General features: G+C 37.1%; 1 protein-coding gene across 21 annotated transcripts in view; it reads right to left on the bottom strand.

The window, feature by feature from the left end:
- PTPRM (protein tyrosine phosphatase receptor type M) overlaps positions 1 to 22,134 on the bottom strand; it is an 829,686-nt gene that overhangs the window by 472,105 nt on the left and 335,447 nt on the right. For all 21 annotated transcript variants that reach the window (XM_077975162.1, XM_077975163.1, XM_077975160.1 and 18 more), the window contains one exon: positions 4,268 to 4,383. In XM_077975162.1, the coding sequence (XP_077831288.1) occupies positions 4,268 to 4,383 (116 nt within the window). The remainder of the gene's footprint in view (positions 1 to 4,267; positions 4,384 to 22,134) is intronic.

Raw genomic sequence — 22,134 nt, 5'->3', positions numbered from 1 at the left:
GATAGATGTGCTCACATACTGGGTCTTATTCTTTTGTTCAGTGTTCTAGAAAAAGCAATCCCACTCAGCAACATAACCTGTGTGGTCCACAGATGAGATGAAGAAAATATAAACAGATGGGACACATCTGTTAATCATAAACATTTCTTCATTAGTGTCATCATCAGATTTATTTATGTTATGTTATTGTCAAAGACTCTGACAGGGATTATATTTAATCTAAACTAAAAAAAAATCAAAACCTTGGCCATTTTTCACAGGTATGGATCAATATGACATGCAATACATATAAACATTATTTTCTATGGTCAGGATGGCACCTTGATACTAACGATGTAATACTGGTCACACCTAAATTCTTCTATCAAAGCATAAGTGCATAACGCCTATTCACCTACCTTCCAAATACAAGAAGACGGTAGAGTGGAATTACTTAGAGGTGAAATAAAAGTAAATAAACAGAGTTGTACTATTACCAGCTATGCCATTTTTCCTTGTGATCCAGGAGAATTCTATACTTCCAACTCTTCTTCTATAAAACAGATAAACCACCATGGGATACAACCATGAAACTCTGTGCAGAATGCCTATTGTGGGCCTCAGAGGACTTCAACACAAGTAGTAAAAATTATTGTAAATAGGTCGGGCATGGTGGCTCACCCCTGTAGTCCCAGCACTTTGGGAGGCCGAGGCAGGTGGATTGCTTGAGCCCATGAGTTTGAGACCAGCCTAGGCAACATGGTGAGAACCTGTACAAAAAATTAGCCAGGCATGATGGTGCATGCCTGTAGTCCCAGTTACCCAGGAGGCTGAGATGGGAGGATCATCTAAGCCCAGGTGGTCAAGGCTGCAGTGAGCTGAGATCATGCCACTGTACTCCAGCCTAGGTGACAGAGTGAGACTCTGTCTCAAAAAAATATTGTAAACGATTATATTCAAAAACACCAAAGTACCCCCAAACAAAGATGTGTTATTAATTTCTAAATATTGTCTCACTCTTGAGAGAGATTCGAATCACAGAAAAACCTAAAAATATGTTTTTTCTTCAATCTTCTGGGTGGATATCAGGATTATTTTGAGGACCTAAATGAGTTTACATGCAGACCTGGTCCATGATGAAAGGTTTACATGTCTCCACAACCTCTAAAGAATGGCCTGAGAAAATGTTTGAGGGGGAGTGAGGGGTCCTAGGCAAGAGGGCAGGAAGGGCTCTGCCAAACCAGCATCTGCTGAAACCCCTCATCACCACTGGAAACTGCTTTGTAAACATATAGATTAATAGAAACTACACTTGCAGGTGAAGGACACAGGTCTGATTTCATAAGCTATTAATAAAATAAACATTTGCCCACAAAATGCCTACCTAACCAGGGAAAATAAATTATTGAACAGTAAAATTATTCTAACATCACAAAGACTCACTAACCAAATGGTGTCCTGATTCCAGGACAAAGTAAGTTTCAGTAAAAAGCTCAAAGTCACAACAGTTCTATCTGTGTCATCTTCTTGACAGTGCAGTGTAGAAAGCAGCAGTGCAATAAATGGTCACCGAAGACAAGAGGGGTCAGAGAGGACTGAGCAAGATAAAAAGAAAGGCATTAAGGGACTGACTGTGAAAACAACTACCAACACTATCGTTCAAATCTAATGAGAAAAAATTCAAAGATCAATACATGGAAAATTAAACATCAGGGTCAAATTGAGGCAACTGAATACAGGAACCAGTTCTACGCTATGTCTGCCTTCTGTCTTTCCTGATTTGGAATGTGTGTTGTATTTTGCTTCACACTAGTAATTTCCAACCCTGGGTGTACACTGGAATCACTTGGAGAGTCTTTAATAAATCATTGCATGCTGGGCCCCAATCTAGACCAATTAAATGAGAATCTGGAAATAGGAAAGACATTTGTGAAAAAAACCAAACCAAACCAAAACAAAACCCTTCCGAGTTGTTCTATAGTAGAGTCAGGGCTGAGAACTTTGCAGTTAGACCCTTTTTTTTAAACCCCAAAATTGTAAGTAGCTTTCTCCAAACCACATGACAAATTATCTTTAAAACAAAGTTCCTGAATGTATAGGAAGTAGCGAAAGATTTCCAACCCAAATAAGTGCTCAAGTTTAAGTAGGAGTACACCAAGTCCAGGACATCTGCAAAAATAAAAAGAGCAAATCATGTCCTCACAAACATGTACATTCTTGGGAATATCTAAGATGACTCTGTTGAGGAAAGAGTTTAGACTTAATATAGTATTTATATTATATTCTCTAGACTTAATATAGTATTAATATTATATTCTCTCAAGTAATATTATCATAAATATTATAAGCAAAACATATTTTTCCACAAATAATTAAGATTTCTAGAAATAAATCAAAGGAACAAATAGTTTCATTTTTATAAGGTGCTTAATACTTTGTGGAAAATGTCAATAAGATGTTCGTATCATCAGTTACCACAGATGGCCAATCTTGATTGTGTTTGATACCAATAGCCATTATCTGAGAAAACAATTCTGAATCCTAACATCAAGAGTTTAAAACAACTGGGAAGTGGATTAGAAAGAGAAAAAGAAATTGAATACAGAAGACAGTTTTCACAAGCCGCAAAATGTTCTTAAGTTAACAGTTACAAAACTTCTACAAAGAAGAAAGTAAAGATGAACTTGGAATATACAATATAATCCTCTGCATACACTTCCTGGCCAGCAATGTCTCTAAAAGGGACAGTAGGATATGAAAAAAGAGAGTGACACGGGGCAGAGGGGTGGAGCATCCTGACAGAAAACAAGAAGTCTCTCCAAAATGCATTTCCCATCTGACAATCCATTGCTGATTAATCTTGGGACAGTACCTTCACGTATCTCCCATTTTCCCCAGAAACAGAGGAATAAAAATACTACTGGGCTGCACGCAGCGGCTCACACCTGTAATCCCAGCACTTTAGGAGGCCAAGGAAGGAGGATAACTTGAGGCTAGGAGTTTGAGACCAGACTGGGCAATAAGGGAGAATCCATCCCTATAAAAATGACAAAATAATTACTCAAGTATGGTTGCATGTGCCTGCAGTACCAGCTACTTGGGATGCTGAGGCAGGAGGATCACTTGATCCCAGGAGGTTGAATGAGCCATGATGTTACCATTCTACTGCAGCCTGGGCAACAGAGAGAGACCCTGTCTCTAAGACAAATATAAAACAAAGCAAAGAACTACTGATCTACATTGCAGTGATTAAAAGGAATAAAGGATTTAAAAATTGTATACAGAGTGTCACACGAAGTCACCCATCACAATCATAATTACACTGCGAGGTATGACAGGAGGTGGAGAGACGGCACGTGCAGAGACAAGGCCAGCACGCATAATGGAGTGGAAGCCGGTGTGGTGTGGAACACAACCGCATACACAGAAGGGTTAAAACCCAAAGGACAGTTCAACTCAGTAGCAAACTAAAAATAAATAGATAATACTTTTTTTGAAAAAAGAAACCCACACAAAACAAAACAAGGAAGGATAAGGACAAAAAATCAACACCACTCAAGATGAAAAATGAGCAGCCTCCAGATTAATGCTTAAAAGGAAGAAACAAGAACGCAATTGGAGAATACTAAGGTGAGGGAAACCTCAAACCTAGAGCTTAGAGAAGTGGGTGGCATTCTGGTTAGAAGGGACAGGTAATTTAATCCCACTCATTCTGTCAGGATTCTTGAGAGCATGGATCTATCCATACAACCCTCTGCCATGCAAAACACATACGGTGGAATTTGAATAAATATAAAACAAGTCACACAACTGAACATTACACCAAAAAATTTAATTAAAAACTCAAAATAAAATATGTATTAATTTCTAAGTTTAAGCTTACAGTTTGGAAATGCAAATGACAAAAAGGCCTATGAAGTGTGGTGTGGGGGGTGTGTGTGTGTGTGTAAGAGAGAAAGAGAGATTCTTTAGATTTTTCTCAAGAGGAGAACTTAGGAGAAGAGTGCTACATTTTGTAATTTAATAAACTGCCATATAAGTCATTTGACAATCAGATCTTCCAAGCAAGATAACTAAGCATAAGCAAAGGGGAAAAAAAAGAAATTCACAAAAGGTACATAAACAAAAATAATTAGCTTTTATAGATTACTAAGTAATCTGGCTACTTATTAACAAAGAAGGAGACTCTTATACTAGGATCTGAGTCTGTTTCTCTGGGTTCCTCCTCCAGGGTGAATGTATTCTTCCTGCTGAACTCTCATCAACAGGTGAAAATGAGTTACTGTACCTGTAGCCAGAGCCTGTCTCCTGCCACGGTCCTGCCGATGGCACTGCACTGGAAGGTAGCAAATTGGCCGGCGTTAACTTCCACATTCTGAATCCGCAGGAAGTGAGGAGTCCTGGCTACATAAAGAAAAAGAATGAAAGATGTTAGAAGTGGTGATTTGTAACTAATGTATGTCTTCTTCAATCTACCTGCAATTTTTGGCCTTTCGATTTTGTTCACCTTGGGGAAAAAAAAATGCTTTTGCTTATATGAGCTTTAAGTATTTAACATAATTTTTAAAAATATCATAAAAAGTTTTGGTATGTTGTGTAAAAGAATAACAGAAAGCCAAGAATTCTGGAATAGAACGAAACAGAAATAAGTTATTTTATTGTTCCTGCTGTGCAAATTATCATAGCTCAGCAGTCTTCTTGTAATAACAGATCTGTATTAATAAAGATTAAACTGAAACCTAATTGATGTTTTGAACAAAAACATATTAGATATTTATACCAGCAACATGAAAAGAACAGTAAGAAGTTAAATGATGTTATCAAGGAAGCTTTTCAAGCCAAGTACACAGCTGTACATAATATATATTTTAATACCACTAACTGGTATGCAGCATTACTTATGTAATATTTTTCAGCTGCCAAAAATACTATTTCTTTAGACATGCTCTGTGAAATGATGCTGAGACTGCCATAGCATGGCAATGTTTGCTGATTCTTATTTCCAATTCAAGAACTAAGGATTCCAAATGGTGAACACCATTGTCTAGTAATGTACATTGTCCATATGGAACAGCTGTCGAAATAAAGGATTATTCCTACTTGGTATGAGAAGCAATTTCTGCATCACACTGAAAACAGGTGTCCAGGAACTAGAATGATAAGTCAGGACTTAAATTTTGTGAAAATTCTACGTTTAGGAAAACATTCCCTTATTATAACAATGATAGAGTGAAAGAGTAACAAAGCGGGAAGGGTGGGCACAGAAAAGGAAGAGTATAATCATACTTTCTGGGAGAGACAGATAAATCTAGATAATAACTAGAATACATCTGTTATGCCTTGCCAGCTTTTCCCCACTGCCAATGTGTCTTCAGCCATGTCTAGGCAGCTTCAAAAAAGGGTGCCCCACTACTGGGTAGCAAAAGATTACAAACTAGGGCTCGTATTAGCCTGGGCAGAATGTAATTAGGAATGGAAGTTGAGTTACTACAAAAGAACAAAGAAAACCTTAATTTAATGTCAAAAACACAGAGGAAAGCCCCATTATTAATTTGGAGGCCACTAATAATTCAAAGTATTCATGATGCTCAGCATACAAAATATTCTAAATAACTTCCAATAAAGCAATATAACCATGGACCATTGTTTCTTAATACTAATATATTAACATATAACTCTATGATCTCTGCTTTTCACCAACTTCATCAAATTACCCCTTGCTCAAGAATAACATAATTCTGTGTTTTTAAAAGATCTCTGTAAAAAGTCCCTAAATGAATTTCTCTTTTAGTCTTTGTTCCTGAAATACTCAAAGACCCATTGTTTTTAGAAAATGGAACAAGGTAACCTTTATCGGGTACTTATGCACCAGAAAGTTTTCCACTGACTACTCACAAACCTTCTGTGAGGGAGATATTTTCTCCATTTCCAAGAGGGGGAACACTTGTGGGTACTTGGCTAGTAAGTGTCCGAAGAAGAACAAACTCCAGTATATCCAGTTCCAAACCCCAGGCTCGGTTTACGAAGCCACAGTGCTCTCCCCAGACTTCCCACCATCTTTGCCTTTCCTTATCTCTTCATCCCACTTGCAGTGGCTCCCCTGTCTGCCTGCTGGAATTTTCAAGGTGTTTCTCAAACGCTGTTCCTTCCATGAAGCTTCTGCAGATTCGCTCACCTTGTGGTTAGGCCTTCTAATATCACAACAGCCACAGCACTTGATGCAACAGGACTTGATGGTATCGCCTCACACTCAGCAAATACTCATTATCATCATTAAATTCATATTACTTAAAATTATTAAAACCATCCACCTATCCTTAAAGACTGTTCATTTTAGACTTCAATTTCTGTATAATTCTACTCTCTCTCTCATCTGACACTAATGAAATTTTTACCACATAAAAAACGTTATAATCATTATAATTTTAGGTTTACTTACACCACAAGTCCCCAACATGAATAGAGTTCACTAAAAATTTTAAGATTTGACTCAATTAATAGGAATATATTAGAAGCCAAAAGCTGTTTTCTTGTCAAGGAAATTTAAACAAATTTCTTCTAATAAATCCATTATAGTACATGTGTCCTTAACTGGAAACATTAAAAAAAAATTCCCCCATGAAATAATTCTAAGCATACTCCCAAAGCCATGCAAGCTGAAACTGGATGACCTGATATAACTTCAAAAGATTAATCACCATCACCATGTGGGCCCCTCAGAAAGCCCACCGGAATACCTGCCTCTTCCACATTCTGCTCCGGGAAGTAACTGTGGCTGGGACACTACCATCATCACTGAAGACGCTTCAAACCCAACATCCAGAAATCTCAATGGGCTGCCCTCTGGACTCAGAATCTGAGTTTATAGTTTGTTCCAACCATTATTCTTTGTTTTCTCTTTGTTTCCTTGCTCTAATCTGAATTCACTCTCTTTTATAGATCTCTTACCTTACAATTTATAACACAAATGTCTCTGCACAGCAATCAACCTACTTTCTTTTTTTGAAGGAACTTCTACATGGGGAAAATACGGGGACCCATTCATATCCCCAGAGTTGGTATGAAGATTATTTTAAAGTGAAAACATTTGAGCAAAAGAAGATGTAGAAAGAAATTTATCTGAACTTCAAGTATTTGACTAAAACACAGCTTTCCCAGAAAAAATAGTTGCCATTAACTCCCCTATAAGGGAGGTGCCTAATTCAGCTGCCAGGTAGACAAACTGCCTGTTGCCATTACCATCAAAAAGCCCAACAGAACTTTCTACATTTTCCCACTGAAGCCCTAAAACCACCCCCCAATCTTTTGTTAAATTTGGAATATAAATCTTTATCTCTGGGTATTTAGTGAGTTTTCCGTTGCTGGGAACTCTGGCCTGCAAATGAGAAAATAAACTTTGCCTTTTCTGCATTTAATCTGTCTCTTTCAGTTAATTTGCAGGTCCCCAACCACTGGACCCAAATCAGAAAAGGAAAAGTTTTCCTTCCAATAATATCTAAGGACAATGCTTTGAAGACTTCATTCCACATGCTGACCAACCCCCGCCTTCCACCTCCCTGTGAGGTGTTAAATGCTGAAGTTATCCAGCACGCTAGAACAGTAGGTTCTCTCCCTGGTGCTGGTCTCTCCAGTGGATTTCCCAGACACCTAATCCTGCTCTCCTCCAGCTACAGGTTACTACAGCAAGCTAGGTCTCTAACACAAGGTGTCTGGGTGTGTAGCCATTTTTCATGATAACCTGGGTTAAAGGGATATTGCACTTGGGGCCACTATTCTAAAGTTTACCCCGCTGAGTTAAGCTGGTCAGTTCTGAGCCTGTGCTGAAGGGTTGTTAAATATTTATTTTCAGTATGACTCCTGGTATATCGCAGCAGAATTATGCTACTAAAAGGTAGTGCTATTGGCACCTAGAAAGCAGAGGCTAGGGACACTGCTAAACATCCTAAAATGTGCAGGATAGCCCCCACCACAAACAATTAGCGGGTGCCAAAATCCCAGCAGCACCAAGGTTGAGAAACCCTAATATATATCATACATAAACAAGTTTACTGAAACATCCCCCATTATTGAACACTGACGTTTGCTTCCATTACATATAATACTAAGATAAAAGTTTTCATAATTAAAACCTTTACGTTTTCATAAATTAAACTATTAGAAATTACTAATAAAAAAAATGCATTTTTGCCAGTTCTGAAATGGTGGCATAGAAGCAAGTTGGCTTCACTCACTCCCACAAAAAATAAATAAATAAATATACAGCACAGAGATTATCACCAGCAATAGCCGAGAACTCAAATATGAGGATGAGACTATTCCAGGAGTCAGAGATACGAAAAATTTCTGAGCAGAGGGAAAAAACCAGACTTCAAGATCTGTGAAACCCCAACCCCCAATCTGCCCAGCAGAAAGTATCCGGAAACTTTCCTCTGACTCATAATTTCTACATTGGAAAAAATGAGGTCAAAGTGGGTAAACAATTTCCCCACTATTTTGGATTGCCTGGCAGGAAATCTGTCCCTTCCCCAACCCAAAGGAAGCATCAAGAGTGCCTGAAGGGATAAATATTCCTAAGGACAGAGACAAAGGTAGGGCTCAGCAGGACTGCTGCCCCAGCATTAGAAACTTTCTCTGTAACTTGGCCAAAGGGATGCCAAATCAGAGTGGCTGTTAAGCAGTACCTCACTGTAGGAGAATTGTTCATCCTTTCTGCACAAACCCTTAACCAGCCTTCCCACACTACCAGTACATCCCTTTGGGGACCGTGCAAATTCAGGGAAAGTAGCACTCTCATTGTTTCCTATAACTGAGGCAAACCTTGGCTTAAGGTGTCACTTAGTGCCAAAAATTAGGCAGTAACCTAGCAGAGGAAAAAAAGGGAAATCAACAGGTAAATTACAAAGAAGCTCTAAGCAAACATGTCCACTAAAAACCAAAACAAGCCAGACTGGGAAGACTGGAATAAATAACCAACCCTTTAGTACAAAGACATAGACATACATCCACAAGAAACAAAAACAAATGAGGAACCACAGCCTCTACAAATGGACAAAGCAAGGAACCTGTGACTGATTTGAACAAGATGGTGATATGTGAACTTTATAACCAAAAACTCAAAATAGCCATTTTAAGGAAATTCACTGATCTCTAACAAGCCACAGAAAAGCAATTCAGAAACTTATCAGAGAAAGTTAAAAAAAATTAAAAAATTAAAAAAAAAAACAGAAATCTTGAAACTAAGAAATACATTTGCTGAATTAAAAAATTCATTAGGGGCCGGGCGCAGTGGCTCACGCCTGTAATCACAGCACTTTGAGAGGCCAAGGAGGACAGATCACGAGACCAGGGGATCGAGACCATCCTGGCTAACACTGTGAAACCCTGTCTCTACTAAAAATACAAAACATTAGCCTGGCGTGGTGGTGGGCGCCTGTAGTCCCACCTACTCGGGAGGCTGAGGCTGGAGAATGGCGTGAACTCGGGAGGCGGAGCTTGCAGTGAGCTGAGAGCCCATCACTGCACTCCAGCCTGGGCGACAGAATGAGACTCCATCTCAAAAAAAAAAAAAAAAAAAAAAAAAATCCATTAGAGGCTCTTAACAACCGAATGGGTCAAGCAAAGGAAACAATCAGTGAATGTGAAGACAGCTATTTGAAAATTTACAGTCAGAGGGGTAAAAAGAAAAAAAATGAAAAGGAACAAAGATTGTCTACAAAATATTGAAAAATACCTTAAAATATCAAATTTAAGAATTATTGGTGCTCAAGAGGTAGCTGAGCAACAGCAAGGGGCAAAAAGCTTATTCAAAAAAAAAAAATATTACAGAAAACTTTCCAAAACATGAAAGAGATAAATATCCAGGGACAGAAAGGTCAGAGAACACCAAACAGATTCAACTCAAATAAGACTACCCCAAAAGTTATAATGATTAGACTCTCAAAGGTCAAAGACAAAGAGAGCATCCTAAAAGCAGCAAGAGAAAAGAAGCAAATAACATATAAAGGAACCAGGGTTCATATGGCAACAGACCTAAGTGAAAACATGAATGTATAAGAAGACAATTTCAAAGTGTGGAAATTTTTTTTTTAAATTGTCATCCAAGAATACTGTAGCCACTGAAGCTATCCATAGAAAAATAAAGGTCAGATAAAGTCTTACCCAGACAAACAAAAGTTGAGAAAATTCATCACTATTAGATCTCTCTTACAATAAATGCTAAAGGGAATTCTTCAATACGAAAGGAAAAAAAAAACACTAATGCGCAACAAGAAAACATGTAAACGTATATAAAGCCCACGGATAATATTAAATATACAGAGGCCGGGCGCGGTGGCTCACGCCTGTAATCCCAGCACTTTGGGAGGCCGAGGCGGGCGGATCACAAGGTCAGGAGATCGAGACCACAGTGAAACCCCGTCTCTACTAAAAATACAAAAAAAAAAAAATGAGCCGGGCGCGGTGGCGGGCACCTGTAGTCCCAGCTACTCGGGATGCTGGGGCAGGAGAATGGCGCGAAACCAGGAGGCGGAGCTTGCAGTGAGCCAGGATCACGCCACTGCACTCCAGCTTGGGCGACAGAGCCAGACTTCGTCTCAAAAATAAATAAATAAATAAATATACAGACAAATCCAGAATATTCTAACACTATAGCTGTGGTGTGCAATCCACTTGTAACTGTTATGAAGCCCAAAAGACAAACCTTTCAAAAACAGTAATAGGTATGGCAACCTGTTAAGAGATAGGCAATATAAAAATATGCAAATTGAAACAACATAAATTCAAAATGTGAGGGGATGGAGTTAAAGCATAAAAGCATTTTTTTCCATTTTTCTGTCCTTTTATTTGTCATCGAAGTTGTCATCTCTTTAAAATGACTTATATCTATAAGATATATTTTATAAGCCTAATTGTAACAACAATGCAAAACCTTTGATTCATTAAATACAAAAAACAACAAATTAAAACATGTGACCAGAGAAAATCACTTAACTACAGTATTAAGAAAGGTAGAAAGAAAGAGAAGAGCTACAAAACAACCAGAAATTAAGCAACAAAATGGCAGTAGTAAGTCTTTACTTAATAATGACATTGAATGCAAATGAACCAAATTATCCAACTAAAAGGCATAGAAAGGCTGAACATACAAAGAACCAAGACACAATTAAATTCTTCCTACAAGAAATCCACCTCAACTATAAAGGCACACACATAGGTAAGACAAAGTGAAGTGGGTGGAAAAAGATATTCCATCTAACTGGAAAACAAAAACGAGGAGGATTATCTATGTTTATTTCAGACAAAATAGAGTGCAAATCAAAGACTGTAAAAACAAAAAAGGTAATTAGATAATGATAAAGGGATTGTTAAGAGGATAACACAATTATAAATATTACACACCCAACACCAGAGCTCCCAAGTATATAAAGCAAACATTAATAGATCTAAAGAGAGAGATAAACTGTAATACAGTCATAGTAGGGAACATCAACAGACCAATCATTCAGACAGAAAGTCAACAGAGAAACATTAAACTACACACTACGCCAAATAGTCATAACTAACGTCTATGGAACATTTCACCCAAATGCTATGGAATACACTTTCTTTTCATAGTACATAGAACATTATTCAGAACAGAACATATCTTAGGCCAGAAAACAGGTCCCAACAAATTCAAAAGAGTGGAAATAATATGAAGTATCTTTTCTGACCTCAATGGAATAAAACTAGAAATCAATAACAAAAGGAACCTCAGAAAATACAAAAACGCATGGAAATTTAAAAACATGCTAGTGAACAACCAATTGAAGAAATTAAGAAGAAAATCCCATAGGTTTAGGTATGTTGTATTTCTGTTATCATTTGTTTCAATAATTTTTAAAATGACACTACTACTCAAAAATTACAAATTCAGTGGAATCCCTATCAAAATTCTAATGCTATTCTTAACAGAAATAGAAAATATAATGCTAAAATTTATATGGAGCCAGAAAAGATTCCAAATAGCCAAAGCAAGCCTGAGCAAAAATAAAAAAGCTGAAGGCATCATACTACCTGATTTCAAAATGTAGTATAAAGCTTTAGTAACCAAAACAGCATGGTACCAGCATAAAAACAGACCCATAGATCAATGCAACAGAACAGAGAACTCAGTAATAAATCTATGCATTTGTAGCCAACTTGTCTTTGACAAAGGTGCCAAGAGTATACAACAAAGAAAGGACAGTCTCTTCAATAACTGCTTCTGGGAAAACAGGAGAACCATATGCAGAAAAAGGAAACTAGCCTCCTCTGTTTCAACATCTACAGAAGTAAAATCAAAATAGACCAAAGGTTTAAATCTAGGACCTGCAACTATGAAACCACCAAAAGAAAACACTGGTGAAACACTCCAGAACATTGGTCTGGGAAAAGATTTTTTGTGTACGACCTCAAGAGCAACCAAAACAAAAACAGACAAATGGGACTACATTAAGCTGAAAAGCTTCTACACAGCAAAGGAAACAATTAACAAAGTGAAGGGAGACCACGGAATGGGAGAAAATATTTGCAAACTATCCATTTGACAGAGGACTAACAATCAGAATATATAAGAAGCTCAAATAACTCAACAAAAATACAAACAGTCCAATTTAAAACTGGACATTCAAGTAGATGTCTTTAGATTCACTGATTCTTTCCTCTGCTTGACCCATTCTGTTAAGAGCCTCTAATGAATTTTCCCATAAGACATGAAAATTGCCAACATGTACAGGAAAAAAATGTTCAACCTCACTAATCATCTGAGAAATGCAAGTCAAAACAAAAATGAGCTATCACATTACTCCACTTACAATGGCTTTTATCAAAATGAAAGGGAGTAACAGACACTGGTGAGCATGTGGAGAAAGGGGAACCCTTGTACAGTGTTGGTGGGAATATAAATTAGTATAGCCCCTATGAAAAACTGCATTGAGGTTTCTCAAAAAAACTAAAAATAGAACTACCACATTATCCAGCAATTCCACTACTTGGTATATATCCAAAAGAAAGGAAATCAATATATCAAAGAAAAATCTGCACTCCTATGTTTATTGCAGCACGATTCATAATTGCCAAAATATGGAGTCGTCCTAAGTGTCCATCAACAAATAAGTAAATAAAATGTGATACACACACACACTCAAACACAAACACAATGTCTCATATTACCTTATGGAATATTATTCAGCCACAAAAAAAGCATGAAATTCTGTATTTGCAGCAACATGGATGGTACCGGAAGGCCTTATGTTAACTGAAATAAGCCAAGGACAGAAAAACAAATACTGTGTATTCTCACTCTTATGTTGGAGCTAAAATAGTGGATTTCATGAAACTAAAGAGTAGATTAATGGTTACCAAAGGCTCGGATGGGTAGGGGGCGTGGGGGTGCAGGATGAACAGAAATTAATTCATGGGTACAAATATACATGTATTAGAAATAAAATCTAGTGCATGAAGATCAACGGGGTGACCACAGTTTGCAAAATCTACTATATATTTCAAAACATCTAGAAGATGGCCGGGCTCGGTGGCTCAAGCCTGTAATCCCAGCACTTTGGGAGGCCGAGACGGGCGGATCACGAGGCCAGGAGATCGAGAGACGATCCCGGCTAACACGGTGAAACCCCGTCTCTACTAAAAAATACAAAAAAACTAGCCAGGCGAGGTGGCGGGCGCCTGTAGTCCCAGCTACTCGGGAGGCTGAGGCAGGAGAACGGCGTAAACCCGGGAGGCGGAGCTTGCAGTGAGCTGAGATCCGGCCACTGCACTCCAGCCTGGGCGACAGAGCAAGACTCCGTCTCAAAAAAAAAAAAAAATATCTAGAAGATAATAATTCAAATTTTTCTAGCATAAAGAAAAGACTATAGTTAAGGTGATAGATATCCAATTACACTGCTTCCATTTTACAAATTGTATACATGTATTAAATTATCACATATACCCCCAAATATACACTTATATATCATTTTTTTTTTTTTGAGACGGAGTCTCGCTCTGTCGCCCAGGCTAGAATGCAGTGGCACGCGATGTCGGCTCACTGCAAGCTCCACCTCCCGGGTTCATAAAATTCTCCTGCCTCAGCCTACGGAGTAGCTGGGACTACAGGCGCCCGCAACCACGCCTGGCTAATTTTTTTTGTATTTTTAGTAGAGACAGGGTTTCACCGTGTTAGCCAGGATGGTCTGGATTTCCTGAACTCGTGATCTGCCCGCCTCGGCCTCCCAAAGTGCTGGGATTACAGGCGTGAACCACCGCACCTGGCCAAAAATAATTTTTAAAACACACATTTTAAAAGACATTTGGCACAAACTGTCAAACTGCTTTCCATGAAAGCGTGTAACAATTCACATTTTTACCATCAGGGTATGAAAGATCTTTTTCACCACCTTTTCAAAAGTACTATTACTTTGTCATTCACTGCAGCATAGATGTGCCTAGAGTACATGATGTGAGTTAAGTGATAAAAGCCAGGCACAGAAGGACAATACCACATTCTCACTCATGTAAGAGAGAACAAAAAGTTGACCTGAGAAGTCGAGAGTAGAATAGTGGTTACTGGGGGTAAGAAAAGTAGGGAGTAGAGGGACAAAGAGATGTTGGCTAATGAATACAAAATTACAGATAGATATAAGTATTAATAAAGTTACAGTGTTTTACAGTACTGTAGGGTGACTATAACTAACAATAATTTCTTGTATAGTTGCAAATACCTGTTAATAGAAGACAGGACATGGAATATTAACAGCACAAAAAAAAATGATAAATGTTTGAGGTGATAAGCTAATTAACCCTGAGTCGATCATTATGCATTGTATACATGTTTCAAAATGTCACTCTATACCTCATATATATGTACAATTATGTGCCATTTTTTTGGTCTTATTATTTAAAATAACATCTTTTTAAAAAAGAAAAGGACTCAGCTCTTTCCCCCTCTGTCTGCCATGTGAAGACACAACAAAAAAGATGGAAGTCTGCAACCCAGAAGAGGGTCCTCACCATAACCTGACCGTGTTGGCGCCCTGATCTCAGACTTCCAGGCTCCAGAACTGTGAGAAGTATATTTCTGCTGTTTATTTTAAAAAATACAGTAAGTACTAACTTCTGTAATCTTTCTCGAGAAAGTTATAAAATGCATACACTCTATCAGCAAACGTAATAGTCAAAAATAATGCGAATATGAGAACTGTCACTGGTTCCGCTAAAGGTCTGTTCACCCATGGTATGCCCAGTTTGGGAATACTACTTTCTTTTAAATTTTTGTATTTTAATGGATTTAAGGGGTCCATGTGCAGTTTTGTTCCTTGGATATACTGCATAGCAATGAAGTCTGGATTTTTAATGTACCCATCACCTGAATCGTGTACGTTATTCACAATAGGTAATTTCTCATCACTCACCCCCTTCCCCATCCCACCTCTCAGGGTCTCCAATGTCTATTATTCTTCTATGTCCATATGTACACATTGTTTAGCTCCACTTGTAAGTGAACACGTGTAGGTTTTGTTTTTCTAAGTTATTTCACTTAAGATAATGACTGTGAGACCAGTTTCCTCCAAGAACATGAAAGTCAAACTTTCTGCTAATGGTGTAAATTTTTTCAGTAAATATTAAAGGCTTATATAATCTTCAAAGCTTTTAAGATGCCTAGATTCCCCTGGTTTAGTGCTATAAATCCTAGAACCATTTTCAGGTGGCTAGCAGCTTAAGGCTGATACTATTTTCAGATTTGGATTTCAGCACATTTGTGTTCAAGCATCAATACTTCCTTCAGTCCTTTACTATCTCTGAATATATGCAAAAGTTCTTAAACCTCAATCTTCACAAAATTTTTTTATTTGTAAAATGGAGATTTTTTTAAAGTACCTATTTTGCAGTGTTGATGTAAAGAACAAATAAGATGATGAAGCCAAGGCATTCTCTGTGCCTCGTACTTAGCCCTCAAAAATGTTCCTTACTATTTAGAATAACTGATCTATCACTGGAACCTGGAAAAGGACCCAAGAAAAAGAGCTTGACAGCCAGAAAAGTTTAGATCCCATGCTGAGCTGTATGCTCTGAACCTTGCAATACTACTTTAATTGTAATATCAGGTGTATACCACCTTTAGAATAGAAATTTCAATCTATCTCATATTCAGAAAGAAACATTCTCTCTCTCTCTCCAAATTTATCGGCCCGTTTGTCTCCTGGATACCCTTTCAAAATGCTATGCCAGCTTTCTTCTAAAACCTGTAGGAGATTTAAAAACTAAATATCTTCCATGAATAAAAAAAAGGTTCTTAGTACAATTCTCCAATCCTCCCATCACTTCCATATTCTTTGCTTCTTACTAAGAAAGAATAGAGGTTTTTAGGTATTAATTGATCTCAAATAAGCCTTTGATCCCAAAGCCAATAATTATCATTGACCAAGATATAAATCGTTCTGTAGATGTTTCATTATTACTGATTCTTCAAAGTCTGCATAAAAATACTAGCAACAAAATCAGAGAAGAGTAATTTGTGAGATCAAAGTGCAAACTAAAGTGGAACAAGAGGACTATGTCCTAACCCCCTTTTGCTTTAACTTACTTTTTAATGTAATGACATAGGTTGAAATGTAAGGGATGCATGCCCAACCACCAGAATAAACAGAGTTAATATTTTTGTCTCTATTTGTGTAACATATCATCACAAACAAGGAAGCAAATTGCTGCCAAAAAGAACAGCCTGGTACTGCTTACTCTAATACTGAGAACCAATATATTTTGCAAACATTTTTTGAATTTAACAATGGACATACAACTAAATTTCCCCATCTAGGATATCAATCATTTTAGCTATTTAGAGGTTTACCATTAGCAGCTAACTAATTCTAGCAAGTCTATCACAATGTAGTGCCTAATAAGAATATTAATAATAGCTAACATTAATTAAATTCTTAGAATGTGGTAAGCATTGTGATAAATTCTTTATGTACATTAACTAATGTAGTCCCTATATTTACTCACTGAGAAAAACATTATTGTTATCTTCATTGTACGAATGAAATTATAGGTCAAAAAAAGTCAAGTAATTCTTGTGATAGAAGCAGAAAATTTTTCTCCTGACATGTTTCAGGTAAAAGTCAGTTTTGTTTTCCTTGGAAGGTAAGAATAGGCTTCAGTGGAATAACTTTTCAAGTGGAAAAACAGATTCAACATTCTTATCAGAGAAAACTAAGGTAGCCACTACATATAAATAACTTTTAGAAGTCGACTGTATCTTAAGAAGAATGATATTCCTTTGGAGAAAAGTCCGAATTGTGTTCCCACATGTTTAAAATGAAAGGTTAATTCTGAATCCCACACATCTCTCAACCAAAGCACATGAATCTGTTTTTATTCGGCAGAACATAATTCCGAAAACAATTCTAATTTGTGCTCTGTCACTGTTATTCTTATTTCAATCACACTATTTAATAAATCTTCATTAAAAATCTAAATTTGGGAGTGGTAAGCAATGTGTGACTACACAAATTAATAAGGAAAATACTATTTTTAAAAATAAGAATAACTTTGAATTTGGGAGGCCATATTATAAACTTTAATATTTAAAGAAATTGCTGACTTATTTCCTATTGTCCAAGTAATAATACAGGACAGTCTTGGATTTTGTATTCAATTTATCCAATATACAGCACATGGAAGTTTAGAAGGGCTTTATCTCTTTTTCACTGTATTATTTTATTTTTAAATTGGCATCATAATAATATGGCATGATTCTGTATAATTTTAAGATTTCAGAATTCAAGGTATCATATATCCCAGTAACTTTCTATAATGTTTCATTGCTACATGACAACATATAAAAAAAGATTATACACCATGCCCAAGTGAGATGTGTTCCAGGACTGCTAGGTTGTTTTAACATCCCAAAATTAATCAATATAATATGCCAGAATATAGGAGAGAAATTATGTAATAATCTGATAGAGAAAAAGGATTTGCTAAAACCCAGCAGCATTTCTTGATAAAAACATTCAACAACCTAGGAAGAAAAAGGAACTTTCTTCCTAAAAACAAGCACTTACGAAACACCACAGCCAACATCATGCTGAAAGATTGAAAGCTTTCCTCCTAAGATGAGGAACAAGACAAGCACTTCTGTTCTTTTCGCTTTTATTCAACATTGTACTGGAGGTTTTAGCCATGGCAAACTAGCAAGAAAAGTAATAAAATTCACCTAGGTTGTTAAAATAGGAATCTGGATACCCTACTTGAAGACAACACAATTTTGTATAAAGAAAATCCTATGGATCCACCAAAAAACCAATTAGAGCTAATAAGAAAGTTCATCAAGATCTCGGGATACAAGATCAATACACAAAATCAACTGCATTTCTACAAGCTAGAAATGAACAATCCAAAAATAAAATTAAGAAAACAATTCTGTGTAAAACAACTCCAAAATAAAATACTTAGGAATAAATTTAACAAATGAAGAATAGAACTTGTACTCTGAAAACTACAAACACTATTAAAGGAAATTTTAAAAGACTTCAATAAAAGGAAAGACATCACACATTCACAGATCACAAATTCTGATAATCTTAAAATAGCAATAACCCCTCACCCAAACCAGTCTACAGATTCAACACAATCCCTATCAATACTCCAGCTGAAACTTTTTGAATGAAATTGATAAGCTGATTCTCAAATTCATTTGAAAGTACAAGGGATTGGCTTGGCGCGGTGGCTCACGCCTGCAATCCCAGCACTTTGGGAGGCTGAGGTGGGCGGATCAGGAGGTCAGGAGATCAAGACCATTCAGGCTAACACAGTGACACCCCGTCTCTACTGAAAGTACAAAAAAAAAAAAAAAAAATTGCCGGGGGAGGTGGTGGGTGCCTGTAGTCCCAGCTACCTGAGAGGCTGAGGCAGGAGAATGGCTTGAACTTGGGAGGCGGAGCCTGCAGTGAGCCAAGATAGTGCCACGGCACTCCAGCCTGGGCCACAGACCCAGACTACATCTCAAAAAAAAAGAAAAGAAATTACAAGGGATTCAGAATAGCCAAAACAATAATGAGAAAAGAACAAACTTGGAAGACCCACTGATCCAAATTTCAAAATTTACTAAAAAGTTACAGTAATCAAAATAGTATCATACTTGTAGCAGAATAGTCATATAGATCAACTGAATAGAGGGTCCAGAAATAAGTCTTTATTAATTAATTTTCAACAAGGGTACCAAGGCAATTTAACGGGGAAAGAACAGTGTGTCAACAAATGGTGCTGGAATAACTGCATATCCATATGCAAAAGAATGAAGTTTCACCACTTTCTTACACCATGCACAAATATTAACTCAAATAGCTCACAGATCTGTAAGTAAGAATTGAAACTACAGGCTGGGCACAGTGGCTCATGCCTGTAATCCCAGTACTCTGGGAGGCCGAGGCAGGTGGAACACCTGAGGTCAAGAGTTCGAGACCAGCCTGGCCAAAATGGTGAAACTCCATCTCTACTAAAAATACAGAATTAGCCGGGTTTGGTGGCAGACACCTGTAATCCCAGTTACTCGGGAGGCTGAGGCAGGAGAATCACTTGAACGTGGAGGTTGAGGTTGCAGTGAGCTGAGATCACACCACTGCACTCCACCCTGGGTGAGAGAGACTCCATCTCAAAAAAAAAAAAAAATTGAAACCATAAAACTCTTTGGAAAAAACATAGAAAAGCTTCATGATCTTAGAAGAATTATTAGATACAACTCCAAATAACAGAAATGGCAGAAGTAATCAAAGAAAAAACGGAAAATTGGACTTTATCAAAATTTAAACCTTTGTGCTGTAAAGGATGCCATCAAGAAAATGAAAAAACAACTCACAGACTGGGGGGAAATGTTTTCAAATCATATGTCTGATAAGGAATTTGTATGTAGATATATAAAAACCTCTTACAACTGAATAATAAAAAGATAAATAATTAAAAATGAGGAAAGGATCTGAATAGACATTTCTCTCAAACATACATATAAATGGCCAATAAGCACATGGAAAGATGCGCAGCATCATTAGCCATTAGGTAATCCAAACTACAGACAGGTGCCACCTGAAACTCACAAGGATGGCTATCTTTTTAAAGACATAAATATTCGCAAGAATATGAAGCAATTGAAATCATACACTGCTGTTTCAAATGGAAAATGGTGCAGCCAATTTAAAAAACAACTTCATAGTTCTTCAAAATGCTAAAAACAGAGTTACAATGTGACCCAGCAATTCTACTCCTAAGTATACGTCTGAGAGAATGATACCCAAGAGAACTGATAACAAATGTTCACAGCAGCATTATTCCCAATAGCCCAAAGGTGAAAACAACCTGAATGTCCATCAACTGATGCATGCTTACATAAAATGTGGTATATCCATACAATAAAATACTAATCGGTTTTAAGAAGGAGTGAAATATTGATGTACACTACAACACTGATGAACTTTGAAACATGCTAAGTGAAAGAAGCCAGACACAAAGGGCCACATATAGTGCGACTGCATTTAAATGAATACGGAGAACAAGCAAATCTACAGAGAGGACAAGCAAATTAATGTTTGCCTAGGGCTACGAGTGGTGGCCAGAGTAAGTCAGGAGAATACAGTCTAGAGGCAAGGAACCTAAGGCCAAATCATGCTGACTTCCTAGAACTAAATCAAAAGGAAAATCCCAACTTTCCACACCCAAGTGACAAAAGGACCAGAAACTACTTCCTTTGCACACTGCCTCTCCCCACTTTTTCTGGGTGGCAGATGAAAAATTGAAAGTACCTCTGATTGATCACCTCCCACAACTAATCAGGCTGGTCTTGGGCCAAGCTTTCATTTGCATAGGAGTATAACTTTGTAACTACACTTCAGTCTCTGATTGGTCACTTTCTGCAACCAATCAGATGTTTGCAGAGGGTGTAACTTTGTATCTTCACTTCAGCCTCTGATTGGTCCCCTCCCACAACCAATCAGACTGATTATGGACCACTACTTCAGTTACATAGGGTGTACACCAGGTAACCAATGGGAAACCTCTACAGGGTATTTTAAACCCCAGAAAATTCAGTCATGAGGATCTTGAGCCACTTGCTCGGACTGCTCCCATCCTATGGAGGGTGCTTTCATTTTCAATAAATCTCTGCTTTTGTTGCTTCATTCTTTCCTTGCTTTGTTTGTGCGTTTTGTCCAAATCTTTGTTCAAGACACCAAGGACCTGGACAACCTCCACCAGTAACAAGAGAAAATGAAGAATGACTATTAATGAGTACTGGGTCTTTTGGTGGATGTTGAAGATATTTTAAATCTGATTATGGTCGTGGTTACATAACTCTGTGAATAAACTAAAAACTATTGAATTGTACACTTTATGGATAAATTATGTGAGTGATATGTCAATAAATCTATTAAAATTACATATGGCTTTTAAGACATAAAAATACATTATCAGTACCACAAGGTAATAAGAGAAATGCCCATATATGCACAGCTCACAATGTATTTAAGAACAGGAGACAACATTAGGAAGCTATTATAATAAAACGCCTCTTTTCTTACCAGGATTATTGAACCAAATTCCAAATATATTTTTAGTGTGCATACCAAATGCAAAAATTATCTGTTTATCAGAAGTGGTTGTACGCTAGAGAGCTGCTGATTCTGCACAGTCATCTCCACATTTCAGGCTGATCTTGCATCTTATTGTCACTACATTAAAGTCAACTTTATGAGCACCTGTATACTTGTATCAGAATATCTAATATTAAAAAATGTTGTAATGCCTACTCATAAACCTGTATGAATCCAAATAAGAGCCTTTACAGTGAAGCAAATGAGATTCAGCAATTCTGCAGCCATTTGGAAAGCATAGTTTTAGATATAAAATATTAATGCTACTTTAGGATTTAAATTTAATGAACATCAAAATTTCAAAATAATTCATTATTATGAAATCCTGATAAGAAATCTCATAAAATATTACCTGTAAAGCTTTCCATTTTAAGAACAAACTATTGCCTTCTTTAAAATCTTTATTTGCATGTTTTCCCCATTAACATAGAGATTCAGGAAAAAATAGCTAAGGAAGAGCTATCATCAAAACCATTTAAGGCTTACAGTTCACAACACTGTT

This window comes from Macaca mulatta, chromosome 18 (genome assembly GCF_049350105.2).
Source record: "Macaca mulatta isolate MMU2019108-1 chromosome 18, T2T-MMU8v2.0, whole genome shotgun sequence".
NCBI lineage: Eukaryota > Metazoa > Chordata > Mammalia > Primates > Cercopithecidae > Macaca > Macaca mulatta.
The sequence above is the reverse complement of the archived record's forward strand: the minus strand, read 5'-3'. Positions and strand labels throughout refer to the sequence as shown.